This window comes from Trachypithecus francoisi, unplaced genomic scaffold, assembly GCF_009764315.1.
Source record: "Trachypithecus francoisi isolate TF-2019V2 unplaced genomic scaffold, Tfra_2.0 Lachesis_group11, whole genome shotgun sequence".
Lineage (NCBI taxonomy): Eukaryota > Metazoa > Chordata > Mammalia > Primates > Cercopithecidae > Trachypithecus > Trachypithecus francoisi.
Window position 1 is genome coordinate 92,570,950 of NW_022681456.1, and position 14,825 is coordinate 92,585,774.

Here is a 14,825-nt window from a genome sequence, read left to right on the forward strand (position 1 = left end):
ACCGTGCTGGCACTTCTGTCCAGACCTGGACAGGTCTCCGAACGCCGGCCGGTCCCACCTTGGACCAGGCTTCGCACGGGAAGACTGAGCATCCCAAGCCAGTCGGTGGGACAGACGTTTTCCTCCTCAGAGGGGCTCTGGAGCGCGCAGCAGTCCCTGGCAGCCGTGGGTACCCAGAGGGCGACCGAGCAACAGTGCGCAGAGGCGGCGCCGGCTCCCGAGGCCGCTGCGGCCACCTCCGCACCGCCCGCTGGCGAACTCGCAGCGGGTGCCGGGGCCGCGCTGGCCGCGTTTGAAGTCTCCGGCGCGGCCGCTGGTTGGCGGGCGCGGGTCACGTGCGCCCAGGCAGGAGTTTCCCCGACAGCTGGAGGCTGCGTGGGATCAGGCGGCGGCTTCCGAGCGCGGCGGTGCGGCCTTCCCCGCCCCCTCCCTCCCTCCTCCCCCGCCCGCTTCCGCCCGGCTTATTATCCTCCTTATTGACAAACAGAGCGGCCGCGGCGGCGACTCTCGGCGTGTGTTGATAGCCAAGCCATGGGAGACAAGAAGAGCCCCACCAGGTAACAGCGCCCGGGCCCCGGGGCCCGGACTGTGCGGGCGGCAGGGCCCTCGTGCAGGGCTTCGGGTGGCTGCCTCGCTCGCCGCCCGGGCACCGGGGCGAGCACGGGGGCGACTCCGCTGGTGTGCGAGTGCTGCCGCGTGAGGGGGCCGGCGCCGGCCGCCCCACAATGGAGCCGCGATGGCGGCGGCTACTGGAGCGGCAGCCCGGGTGTCAGAGCGGCTGTGGCGGCGGCGAGTGCCGCCGGGCTCGCGCCCTACCTCTTCCTGACCTCCTTCCCCCTTGGAGCCGGAGCGCGGCGCGCCGAGGGCCCGCCGGGCGGGGGTCGCGGAATTGGGGCGGGGGGCGGGGCGGGGGCGGCCGCGGGGCCGGGGCGCCGGGCGCGGCCTGCTGGTGACCCCGCGCCGCGTCGTGTCCGGGTTGTGTCCTGCAGGCCGAAGCGGCAGCCGAAGCCGTCCTCGGATGAGGGTTACTGGGACTGTAGCGTCTGCACCTTCCGGAACAGCGCCGAGGCCTTCAAGTGCATGATGTGCGATGTGCGGAAGGGCACCTCCACCCGGTGAGTCCCAGGCCTGCCCAGCGCGCCGCCAGCCGGCGGGGTGACGACCAGGGGACGCCCCTGCGGCTGCCGCCCCCTCCCATGACATTCGCGGACCCAGCGGGAGGAGGCGAGACGGAGGTGGCTGTGGCGATAGGAACTGGGTCACATTGATCGCAACCCAGGCGATGGTTTGCGGTGAGGGGTAATTGAAGAGGCTGTACGGTTTTTTGCTTCCAAGAGAGAATAAATTATTTATGGGAGGCATTAGCTACTGCGATTTAATTCGTATCGCCGGGTGTAATGTCCCTCTCCCCACTCTGGGTATAAAAATGTTGGCTGCGTTGTTGTGTTAGTGTGTAGGGATCAAGGAAAACCCATAAAATCCTCTTTAGGAGCAAAGGATGTAATTTAATTTCGTTCCTAAAAAAAGAAAAGTATCTGATTGCAGAATACACAATATATTAAACTTCTTTTCTATATGGACTTCTGGAAGGGTCAGACCAAGGTTTTATTTAGTGTTTTTATTCCAGTTCTGTAATATTTTATAAATAAGTAGTTGGAGATGAGCCCAGTCACAGGAACAGATTTTTACCGAAAGTACCTGCATATCTTTAGTTTGATTAAATGGCAGTCTCTTAGACAAATGAGATGAAAAGATCTCTGCCTATTTTCAGACTTTATTTATTGTAAGCTTGCAGTATAATAACTCTGTCTTTTAAAAAACGACTTTGAATTAAGTGGATAAAGAAAATCATCCAGGAAATTCAGTCTGGCATTCTTAATCTGTCAGCACTTAGTTATCGAGCTCCTTGATTTTTATAGGAAGGTACCCTTTGAATTAAATATAATCCTGTGATTTATTACTTAATATGTAGAGGAGATATATATTTTGATGCTACAAAGTTCATTAGAAACTAAACTATAACAATAAGCATACTAATCTATCTTACTGTTGCTTTAAAAAAGAGGGCATATATAATATTGACATATGCAAATATTCAGTAGACATTAGATTTCTAAAAAATGAGATCTTGATTTTTTTTAAAACACTTTACAGAATTTTATTAACTTTGAAATGTAGAGACAGGAATGGTTGACAATAACTTATTTGAAAATTTTCTCAGTGAAGCTCGCTGGTTTTGACATGCTTGTTTTTTGTAAATATTATATGCTTTTTGTATATTCCCACAATGGATAAAATATTTTGTTCATTTTTCATATTCAAAAAGCAAACTTTCAAACATACTCTAAATTTAAGGGATTACAACAAAACATTCCAAAAAGAAAAACGTATATACTAAAATGATTGTGGTTACTGATTTTGGACCCATTTATTCTCATTTACAGTGGATAAAATATTTTGAACATTTTTTATGCTCAGAAAGCTAACTTTTAGACATAACGCTAAATTTAAGGGATTACAACAGAACATTCCAAAAAGAAAAAAAGTATTTGCTAAAATGATTGTGGTTACTATTTTTGGACCCGTGAATTGTGATTTAAGTATTTTGAAAAGCAGAGTATCTTAATGGCTGTGTAAGGTTGGAGTTGGTTTAGAGTGTATTTGTATATCCGTGTTAGTACTTTGTGCTTTTTAAAATGCTCAGTAAGCAATATTTAGAAAATTTGTTTTTTTGGGGCAGGAACATTAAAGTGGAGACAATTATTATAATCTTGATCTCTGGTACTATATATTATTGCTTTTTGTTGTTCCCTCTCTATTTTCTTGTAGCCATTAGAAAAATACTGAAACTAGAAGAGCCTATATGTTTATTTGCAGGGACAGCAAGGAAGGGGGGAAGCTGGTGTCCTACTCCACAGCCAGTCTTGGGGTTAGAGGAACCCTGAGAAATAGAGTAGGTGGTGGCAGCTCAGAAGAGAAGAAACAGGCTGAATACCTGGCACCTGGAAGAAGAAGGAATATAGTACACAGGGGAGTTGGCCCAGGACAGAGAAGTGGGCCTAGTTTAAAAGAGGCTTGAGGCCCACCTGGGGGCCCCTGACATTTTTTTTTTTTAACCGGTACATCCGAGCTCTTGTAGATCCAATTTTTAGTGGTGGAAACATTACTTGAGGAGGACTCAGAGAAGCATTGTCATTTGGATTGAAACTGAAGAGGCTCTGGGCAACTCACCAGAAATCTAAGGGACACTGTGTTCCTGAAAGTAAGTGTTCTACACTACGACCCTCTCAGCTTCTGCCTTCCTCTCTGAATTGTCTCTTCTCTTTTGATTTTGGCTCTAAGTTAAACCTAAGAGCTCTAATTTCTCTGTTATCTGTTATTTTCCTAGTGGTTTCTGAAATTCAGGGTAGAATCCATGTTTGTATAGAACAGTGTGGAACAGGGTATTGTTAATAGAGAAGATACTGATTGCACCACAGAATATTAATATTTTTCCTCTCTGGTAGTGTTAGAAAAACAAAATTAAAGGACTGCAGAATGCTGTTGAGAAGCAAAAGTTTCAGTAGTTGGAAGGAATAATTCTCCATAATTGACATATTAATTAACAGTTAGGGTAATTTCCAGAGTAAGGTTGGCAAGTACTAAAGCTGGGACTGGATAGCTGCACAGCAGAAGGATGCAGTTTGCTGATGTTTTGTTTGTGTGACCCATGAATGGGATTTGAATCCTTTGGGTCAGACTGACCTTTGAACTGATTCTGCCTCATTGCCAAATGTTAGGCCAAGTCTAAGCCATTTTAGACATTTGAAAAACTTTTTTCTTTTTAAACCTGCGGAGAAGATTGAGTCCTTGTTCTACCTTTAAAGTCTTTTTTTTTTTTCTTTCTTTTTTCTTTTTTGAGATAAGATCTCATTCTGTCGCCCAGGCTGGGTTGCAGTGGCATCATCCAGGCTCAGTGCAGCCTCGAACTCCCAGGTTCAAGGGATCCTCTCACCTCAGCCTCCCAAGTAGCTGGAACTACAGATGCACGCCATCACGTGTGGCTAATTTTCTTATTTTTTGTAGAGATGGGGGAATCTCTCTGTGTTGCCTAGGCTAGTCTCAAACTCCTGAGCTCGAGTGATCCTCCCACATTGGCCTCCCAAAGAACTGGTATTATAGGAGTGAGCCACCATTCTGGTCCCTTTAAAGTTTTTATTGACAATATTTTTTTTCTTTTTTTTTTTTTTTTTTTTTGAGACGGAGTCTCGCTCTGTCGCCCGGGCTGGAGTGCAGTGGCCGGATCTCAGCTCACTGCAAGCTCCGCCTCCCGGGTTTACGCCATTCTCCTGCCTCAGCCTCCCGAGTGGCTGGGACTACAGGTGCCCGCCACCTCGCCCGGCTAGTTTTTTGTATTTTTTAGTAGAGACGGGGTTTCACCGTGTTAGCCAGGATGGTCTCGATCTCCTGACCTCGTGATCCGCCCGCCTCGGCCTCCCAAAGTGCTGGGATTACAGGCTTGAGCCACCGCGCCCGGCAATATTTTTTTTCTTTAAGGAATATTAAGTTCAAATTGTTTATATTGCAACAGAAGCCCATTTCCTTTTGCTATATCCATGGTAGGTCATGTGTTTCTATAGAATGAAGTTACATTCATGGCATGTATTTCAAAATAAATTTGTTGTAGCTTCAGTTCCTCAACTTTTAATTTTATTTTATATTTTGGGGTACATGTGCATGTTTGTTACTGGGTATATTGCAGAGTCAGGGAATTGGGCTTCTAGTGTACCCTTTATCCAAATAGTGAACATTATATCCAACAGGTAATTATTCAGTCCCTCACTCCAAAATTTTTTACATTGTGCTTTTGTGAGAGAAACAGTAGTAAATGTCAAACTGACAGGAAAATTTTTAGAAGGAAAAAAATTCCGTGGTGACAAATTATTTTCAAGATGCTGCACAGTGTTTATATCTGAAGTTTCTTTTCTTTCTTTCTTTCTTTTTTTTGGGGGTGGGGCGCAGAATTTGAGACAGAATCTTGCTCTGTCGTCCAGGCTGGAGTACAGTGGTGTGACCTCGGCTCACTGCAACCTCTGCCTCCCAGGTTCAAGCAATTCGCATGCCTCAGCCTCTGTGGTAGCTGGGATTACAGGTGCCCGCCACCACGCCAGGCTAATTTTTGTGTTTGTAGTAGAGATGGGGTTTCACTATGCTGGCCAGGCTAGTCTCAAACTCCTGACCTCAGGTGATCTGTCTGCCTAGTCCTCCCGAAGTGCTGGGATTATAGGAGTGAGACACCATGCCCAGCCTATCTGAAGTTTCTTATAAGGCAAGAAATGTCCCAAATATAAATGCAAGAAACTTAGGAAAGTAAGGATCATTCTTGACTGGGCCTAGTGGCCCACATGTGTAAGCCCAGCACTTTGGGAGGCTGAGATAGGAGGATTTCTTGAGGCCAGGAGTTTGAGACCAACCTGGGCAACACAGTGAGATCTTGTCTCTACTACAAATAAAAAAAATTATCTGGGTGTGGTGGTGCATGCCTGTGGTCCCAGCTACTCAGGAGGCTGAAGTGGGAGGATCCCTTGAGCCCCAGAGTTTGAGGTTGCAGTGAGCTGTGGTCATACCACTGCATTCCAGCCTGGGCAACAGAGTGAGACCCTGTCTCAAGAACAAAAAACATTCTGAATCATCAGAGAAAATGAAATATTAAATATTAAGGATAGTCTGTATGAGGGTGATAATCACTGTGTGATGATGAAATTAAGACTGGTGTCTTATTGCTACTTCACCTAGGAGTGGATGGTTACTTTGCTTAATTCAGGTAGCAAATATTTAGAAATGAAAATGATAGAATTATTGGTTTGGGTTTTAAACTGTGGTCTAAATGGTTCATACCAGGCTTTCAAATGTAACAGGTAATGTTACATTTTCTTAGAGGATATTGTAACAGTCCTTTAGGTTTCTCATAGGTGTTATTTTAGAGAGCTATGAAAAAGATTTCACATAGTAGAAAGAGTAGAAAAAAAATCTTTTCTTTTTGTGAAAGAAAAGATTTTACATAATAACTAGGTGTTATTCTAGTATGAGTTTGGTAACCTGGGTTCATATCTCATTTCATATCAACCATTTCAATATTCAGCATTCTGCAAATGTTTATTGAGCATCTTATTTAAGGGCTGAGTTGGATACTAGACATACTGTAGTGAGCAGAATGGATTTTTTTGTTTCTTTAAAATTTTACGGTTTTGCAAATCAGAACCACTTTAACTGTACCAAGCTCTATATGTGAGGTTTAGTGTTAGTAGATCTTTCCTTTAAGTGTAGGCTGAAGAGGTGGAACTTTTTCATTAAAAATATATATTGTTTATAACTGAACACAGTATTATCAGTATTATGGTTAGGTAAAAAGAATGAGTTATTTCAGCTTCTGTTAAAAGCAAACTATAACATTCACATTCTGAAAGAAGCTTAAACCAACTATCATCTGGTAGAAATCTTTTCAGCATCGTTGTTTTCTTGTCATACTTGCTTTCTATCTTCAAATTTGAGGTTTGGCACTGATTCTCCTAGACCTTTTGTGTAGGAATGGGAGAAAAAAATTGAGGACCATCTACATAAGTCCTTTTTAAACAAATGCAGGGTTCCTGAGCCCCCTCCTGTCTATCTGAAGAGCCTTTCTAGCAACCATTTAGTTATTCAGAGACTCCTTATTCTAGGAGATTTCTTACTTGTTTGTTTTTTGTCCACTGTCTTAGAGGACTCACACTGGTTAATTGTATGTGAGTAAATTTTACAAGTGATCAGTGTTTGTATAGTCTGGATATCAGAGTGGTTTTCAAAGTATAGTCTGAGGGACACTGAGAGTCCCTGATATCTTTTTAGTTGAACCTTTCTATGAGGTTCACACTGTTTTTATAATAATATGAAGATGTTATTTGCTTTTTTCAGTGTGATGGTGCAGAGGCAATGGTGGGTAAAACTGCCAGCACTTTAGCATGAATCAAAGCGGTGACACCAAATTGCTATCTTCATTGTAATATTCACCACCATGTACATGAATGCAGTAAGAATAATGCCAGTTTGAATTAAGAATATCCTTGAAGCAGTAAAATTTACTAATTTTATTACATCTCATATTTTAAAAAATATTTTGTCTGACAAAATGGGAACTACACATAAAGCACTTACACTGTATATGAAAGTATAGCAGTTAAGGGAAAGCACGTGTGTAGTTTGTTTTGCAAGCAGAACTAGTCTTTTTGTCATACAACATCATTTTTACTTGAAAGACTACCTGAAATACCATAGTTATTCAGACTTGGATATTTAGCATATATTTTCTTGAAAGTGAATATATTCAAGAAATATATCACTTCAAGGAAAACATTTGAGAGTATATGTTGCCAGTGATAATCACTCAAGTGAAAATTAGAATTTTTGAAAATTTGTAGCAACAATGAGCTTTAGAGTTTCTGTGTATAAAGACTTTTATGAGAATATTAGTGGTGATATCAATGAATGTAATTTTTGACATTTTACCATGAAATGTGTCAGCATTTGGAAAATACGCATAACTCAGCAAACAAATCGTTCCTAGTTACCAATGTTTGATTTTATAAAGCTGTAATGAGTAATCCATTCGTAGTACAAAACACCAACAGATTTTAAGGGAACACTATAAACTTCATTGATGTGGTTTCAGATTTCACATTGCACTAACCTTTGAGAAACAACTGTGTTTTTATGTAGTATCAAAGAATAACATCTGTAATTATCCAAAAATGCTATTAAGCTACTTATCTCTTTTCAACTATATATCTGTGAGAGTGCAGATTTTCTTAATATTTTTGGACTAAAACAGTGTATTACAACAAATTGAATGCTGAGACAGATGTGACAATCCAGATGTCTTCTACTAAGCCAGATGTTAGAGGTTTGCAAAAATATACAGTGCCACTCTTCATACAAAATATCTTTTTTTTGGAAAATAATAAGTTTTTAAAATAATAATATGTCATTTAATATGTGATGTGTTTATTTTTTAAATGAACTTATATATTTAGATTTTTATCAGTTTTTATTTCTAATATAGTAAACATTGATATATGACCCATATTAAGAAAAACAAAAAACAAAAAAAACTCTTAAATTTTAAAAGTGTAAATGATCCTAAGACCAAAAAGTTTGTGCACTGCTGGTCTAAAGTTGATTGGCTTGGGTTTCTACATGCAATGGATTTACTTCAGTAAGTGTTCTTTTTATTTCCTTTACAGTGTGAGGCCTGACAACTAGTATCCTAGTTGTTTAACTCAGTGGCCAATCTCACTCATCTTTTGATGTCTCCTCCAAAATGTTGTTGGCCCTTTTTAAATTGAAACTCTCCTTCCTTGATGTCTCTAACACTCCTTTTTCATAGATTTCTATGTATATTTCTGAAACCCATTTCTTCCTCCCCAAACCTGGCATCTGTATATTCTTTACTTTGTATGTGGCATAAACTCCTTTCTGGAACCTCAGCTAGAAACCATCATTGTCTCAACTTTGATTCTAATTTGTGGTCATCCTTCTTGTCCTTTCTCTGGATTTTTCTCTTAAATCTATCCTTTTTCCATTTTATGTAGTTACAGTTCAGAAGCCCATATCACTTCTCTCATGAACTATTGGACAAATTGGTCTCTCCTTTGGAATGCTACTAACATTATTTTCATTGTCTTCTTTGAAACCTGTCTGATTATGTTGGTCCCTGTATATTAAAAAACAATTGAGTCCTATTAGTGGCTGCTGAATAAAAGCTGAAATCCTGAGTATAGTGTTCAAGGCTATAATAATAATCTATCCCTAAACTACCTTCCTAGCTTCATTTCCTGCTGCTTATCCCAATCCTGTGTTGTGTCAGCACTGAATTATTTTTATCATATGGTACTTTTCTTTTTCTTTTTCTTTTTCTTTTTTTTTTGGAGACAGAGTCTCGCTCTGTCGCCAGGCTGGAGTGCAGTGGCACGATCTTGGCTCACTGCAATCTCTGCCTCCCAGATTCAAGCGATTCTCCTGCCTCAGCCTCCTGAGTAGCTGGGATTACAGGCGTCCGCAACCATACCCAGCTAATTTTTGTATTTTTAGTAGAGACAGGGTTTCACCATGTTGGCCAGGATGGTCACCATCTCCTGACCTCGTGATCTGCCTGCCTCAGCCTCCCAAAGTGCTGTGATTACAGGCATGAGCCACCATATGGTACTTTTCAAAGAGGCCCTCTAGGATTACTATCCCTCCACCCCTTAGTATCATACTGATTCTATGTAGTAGAGTCAGTCATGCACTCCATAATGACATTTTGGTCAGTGGGGGACCACGTATACAGTCCCATAAAATTATAATACTATATTTTTACTCTACTTTTTCTATGTTTAAGTACAAATATTTACCGTGGTGTTACAATTACCTGCAGCATTCAGTATAGTAACATCCTGTACAGGTTTGTAGCCTCAGAGCAATAGGCTCTACCATATAGCCTAGGTATGTAGTAGGCTGTACCATCTGGGTTTGTATAAGTACATTCTGTGATGTTCCCACGATGAAATCACCTAACGATGCATTTTTCAGAACATATCCCTGTCATTAAATGATGCATGGCTGTATGTATATGTAATTATTCCTGGCGAATCACTATATTGTAGTACAATTGTCTAGACACTTACCTGCCTTACAGGGCAGAGACCGTCTTATTCACTTTGGTATTCCTAGAAGCTAATAAAATACCTGAAGTATTGTAGATATTTGAATGTTTTCAATTAATGTTTATGCAAATTTGACTATTGCTATATGACACCTGATATTGCTTTTCCAATAATTTTGAACATTATGTTTGTAAAAATGTTATCAAACTTCTTTGTCTCTAAGTTGTAGGTATAAATCGTTTATTTATTTATTTATTTTCTGAGACAGGGTTTCACTCTTTTGCCCAGGGTGGAGTGCAGTGGTGTGGATATAGCTTACTGCAGTCTCAACCTCCCTGATTCCAGTGGTCCCCCCACTTAGCCTCCCAAGTAGCTGTGACTATAGGAGTGTGCCACTACGTCTGGTTAATTTTTAAATTTTTGGTAAAGGGGGTATCTCCCTATATTGCCCAGTCTGGTTTCGAACTCCTGGGCCAAAGCAGTACTCTCACCTTGGTCTCCAAAATGTTGGGATTACAGGCATGAGCCACTGCACCCAACTGTTTTTTTAGCATTATTTCAAGGCTGATATTGTACATGAACACCTTAGCATTTTTAAGGAACAGCTTTGGCAAGTTGTGTATTATTATTATGATCTCATTTGTGGCCACTTAGTAGGTCTTATTTTTCAGATTGTTGAAATTTATATAATATAGCTAAAAATGAAATATTTCTTGACTAAAACCAATGAAGTCGTGAAAGTGTACAGCATATTAAGAAATATATTGTATATTCCATTGCTACAAGGAGAATAAAATATCTAGGAATACAACTTACAAGGGATGTGAAGGATCTCTTCAAGGAGAACTACAAACCACTGCTCAAGGAAATAAGAGAGGACACAAACAAGTGGAAAAACATTCCATGCTCATAGATAGGAAGAATCAATATTGTAAAAATGGTCATACTTCCCAAAGTAATTTATAGATTCAATGCTATCCCCATCAAGCTACCATTGACTTTCTTCACAGAATTAAAAAAACTAATTTAAATTTCATATGGAACCAAAAAAGAGCCTGTATACCCAAGACAATCCTATGGAAAAACAAAACAAAACAAAAAACAAAGCTGGAGCCATCATGCTACCTGACTTCAAACTATACTACAATGGCTACAGTAACCAAAACAGCATGGTACTGATACCAAAATAGAGATACAGACCAATGGAACAGAACAGAGGCCTCAGAAATAACGCCACGCATCTACAACCGTCTGATCTTTGACAAACCTGACAAAAACAAACACTGGGGAAAGGATTCCCTATTTAATAAATGGTGTTGAGTAACTGGCTAGCCATATGCAGAAAACTGAAACTGGATCCCTTCCTTACACCTTAGACAAAATTAACTCAAGATGGGTTAAAGACTTAAACATAAGACCTAAAACCATAAAAACCCTAGAAGAAAACTAGGCAATATCATTCAGGACATAGACATGGGCAAAGACTGTATGACTAAAACACCAATGGTAATGGCAAAAAAAGCCAAAATTGACAGATGAGATCTTATTGAACTAAACAGCTTCTGCACAGCAAAATAAACTATCATCAGAGTGAACAGGCAACCTATAGAATTGGAGAAAATTTTTTGCCATCTGTCCATCTGATATCCAGAATATACAAAGAACTTAAATTTATGAGAAAAAAACCCCATCAAAAAGTGGGCAAAGGATATGAACAGACACTTCTCAAAAGAAGACATTTATGTGGCCAGCAAACATGAAAAACTCATCACTAGTCATTAGAGAAATGCACATCAAACTACGATGAGATACTATCTTATGCCAGTTAGAATGGCAATCATTAAAAAGTCTGGAAACAACAGATGCTGGAGAGGATATGGAGAAAAAGGAATGCTTTTACACTGTTGGTGGGAGTGTAAATTAGTTCAACCATTGTGGAAGACAGTGTGGTGATTCCTCAGGGATCTAGAACCAGAAATACCATTTGACCCAGCAGTCTCATTACTGAGTATATACCTAAAGAATTATAAATCATTCTACTGTAAAGACACATGCACACGTATGTTTATTGCAGCACTGTTCACAAAAGCAAAGACTTGGAACCAACCCAAATGCCCATCAATGATAGACTGGATAAAGAAAATGTGGCGTATATACACCATGGAATACTATGCAGCCATAAAAACGATGAGTTCATGTCCTTTGCAGGGACATAGATGAAACTGGAAACCATCATTCTCAGCAAACTAACACAGGATCAGAAAACCAAACACCACATATTCTCACTCATAAGTGGGAGTTGAACAATGAGAACACATGGACACAGGGAGGGGAACATCACACACTGGGGCCTGTACTGGGGTGGGGGACTAGAGGAGGGATAGCATTAGGAGAATTACCCAATGTAGATGACAGGTTGATGAGTGCAGCAAACCACCGTGGCACGTGTATACCTATGTAACAGACCTACAGGTTCTGCACATGTATCCCAGAACTAAAGTATAATAAAATAAATATATTGTATTCTTCACCTAAATTGTTAGTTTTCTGTTGAATGATTTTTAAAGTTAAGGTAGTTAAGGTAGACATCAAGGGCCTATCAGAAACTAAAATATAAATGCATGCTTACTGGGAAGATATGCAATGAATTATGCTAGGACTACAGAATTGTGGATGAAACCCAATTCTAGCCTTTAAGGGTTTGAATTCTAGCACAGAAAATAGGTAATATTTGCTAGTGAGTAAATGCAAGGAGTTGAGAATGGATTTTCCAACATAGTTCTAGTTTTTGGAGAAGTCTGTGCCTATATGAAATCAGTTATTGTTGTGGCTATTATTTATTTTACTTCAACATCTGGGATACATGTGCGGAAAGTGCAGGTTTGTTACATAGATTTACATGTGCTGTGGTAGTTTGCTGCACCTATCAACCCATCATTTAGGTTTTAAGCCTTGCATGCATTAGGTATTTGTCCTGATGCTCTGCCTCCCTTTACCCCCCAACTCCCCGACAGACCCCAGTGTGTGATGTTCCCCTCCCTGTGTCCATGTGTTCTCATTGTTCAACTCCCACTTATGAGTAAGAACATTTGGTGTTTGGTTTTCTGTTTCTGTGTTAATTTGCTGAGAATGATGGTTTCCAGTTTCATCCATGTCCCTGTAAAGGACATGAACTTATCCTTTTTTATGGCTGCCATTATTAATAAAGCACTTTTGATGGGGTGAGGTGGCTCACACCTGTAATTCCAGCACTTTCTCAGGGTGAGGGAGGAGGATTACTTGAGCCTAGGAGTTCAAGACTAGCCTGGGCAACATAGCGAGACCCCATCTGTACAAATAAATATAAATAAAGCACTTTTGGTAAAATGTGCTTTAACATCATGGCCAATTTACAGTTTGATTACTGTGTCCTCTAAGAAATTTCAGCCAAATTATGTTCTTTGAAACAGCTGGCATTTCATTGCTGGGTAAAGCCTTTCCTTTATTCATTTGTATGTGTGTGTTTGTGTGTGTGTGTGTGTGTGTGTGTGTGTATTTTTAAAAGAAATTGCTGTTTTTAAGATGATAGTTAATTGACGTAAAATTTCAGTAGACTGAAACTTCCTACATAGTATGCTGGCTCTATATGTAACTTTGAAGGAAAGAGGAATAAGCAAAGAAACCTGTCACCCAGCTATGATAGTTTTATGAACCTCTGTCAGACAACTCGGGTTTCAATCTAGGCTTTAATATTAATTCTGTGACTAGATTTTACCTTCCTCACCAGTTGCATAGGGTTGTTTGATGAGCAAATTAAAGTGTATATAGGAAAACATTCTGAGCACAGTAAAGCACTGCACAAGTGACAGATAATGAAAGACATAGCTTTTACTGAGTTTCCAACACCAGAAACTACCAACGGTAACAAAAAAAAAAAAAGAATTTGGCAGCAATAAATTACAAGCCACCATTTATTCTTTAACAGTAATGGCCACTATTTAATGAGCACTTACTGTGTGTCAGCCACTGTGATAATGGCTTTACCATTTAATCTTCTCAACAATGAGAATTAAAACCATTTAATCTTCTCAACAATGCTTTTGAAAGAAAAAAAAAAAACCTGAATATCATGCTGGCGATCATTGCCAATATAACCAATAAAATAGATAACTTATGAAACATATATTAAACTTAATAATGTAACCCTAGTATAAAATTATTTTATTTACAATATAGATGATTCCTGGGATGATTTTTCAAGTATTGAATACATATAAATTTAACGATCCTGCCCTTTTATGTAAGCACACTTGTGAAGTGCTTTACTGTATTGAGAGCGCTTTCCTCTATATCCTTCTATTTGCTCATCAAACTGTCCCCTGTATGGCTGGTGAGGAAGATGGTCCACTAAGTCAGCGAATTAATGTTAGAGCCTAGATTGAAACCTGGGTTATATGATTACTGGTTGATCTTTTCACTCCTTTGTCTTTAATAAAAAGGTTTATAAAACTATACTAGTTGAATGAAAGGTTTTTTTGCTTATTTCTCTTTCCTTCAAGATTAGATATAGGGCCAACATACTTGGTAGAAAGATTATCATTCTGTGGAATATCAAGTTTTCATTCAAGGATTTGGTGAAACCTTAGTCTTTTTTCCTTTAAGGTATGTTTTCCTTAAATCTTTATAGCTTGGAATAATTACTTATTTAACAAATATTTGTTGAACACCTACAGTTTTTTGTTTATTGGCTTTCATGGTTGTTAAAACTGTACCTTTTGTTACATGAGCTGTGATTTATAATCATGTTTTAAAAGATTGTGTGTGTACTTCATTCTGTAATATTGTTTATTGTGGGAAATTACAGAATTACTGAGAAGTTTAGAGCTACAAGGAACCTTTGAAGTGTTTCTGGAGTGTTTAGTCACATCCTGAGCCAGACAAGTTTTTATTACTTGAAACCTTAATGATAGACGGATAACGGCATCTTCAGAGGGAAGATCTTGAGAGATTTGGAGTAGAGAGGCTTGTATTAAACTTTTGAAATGGACTGAGACTGCTATTGTTTTCAAAACCTTCTTGGGATTTTCAGCTAAGTTTGGAGGATTCTTAATTGTGGAACTTGGGGAACTAACATAATATTTAGCAATCTGCTGGCTGAGGTCTTTTCTATTTGTTGGAATTCATGGCTCT

The 14,825-nt window shown here is 39.9% G+C and overlaps 1 protein-coding gene across 8 annotated transcripts in view; it reads left to right on the forward strand.

Annotated features, from left to right (window-relative positions):
* The first annotated feature begins 266 nt into the window (after positions 1 to 266).
* Positions 267 to 14,825, forward strand: part of YAF2 (YY1 associated factor 2) — a 78,886-nt gene continuing 64,327 nt past the window's right edge. For 4 of the 8 annotated variants that reach the window (XR_004439952.1, XR_004439951.1, XR_004439950.1 and 1 more), the window contains exons 1-3: positions 267 to 557; positions 990 to 1,115; positions 2,878 to 3,262. Coding sequence is in view for 2 of the 8 variants with exons in the window: in XM_033222414.1 (XP_033078305.1) it covers positions 532 to 557; positions 990 to 1,115 (152 nt within the window). In the remaining 6 variants the exon portion in view is untranslated. Of the gene's footprint in view, positions 558 to 988; positions 1,116 to 2,877; positions 3,263 to 14,825 lie in introns of those variants that run through there. The other 4 variants (XR_004439955.1, XM_033222414.1, XM_033222413.1 and 1 more) reach the window with 4 other exon arrangements.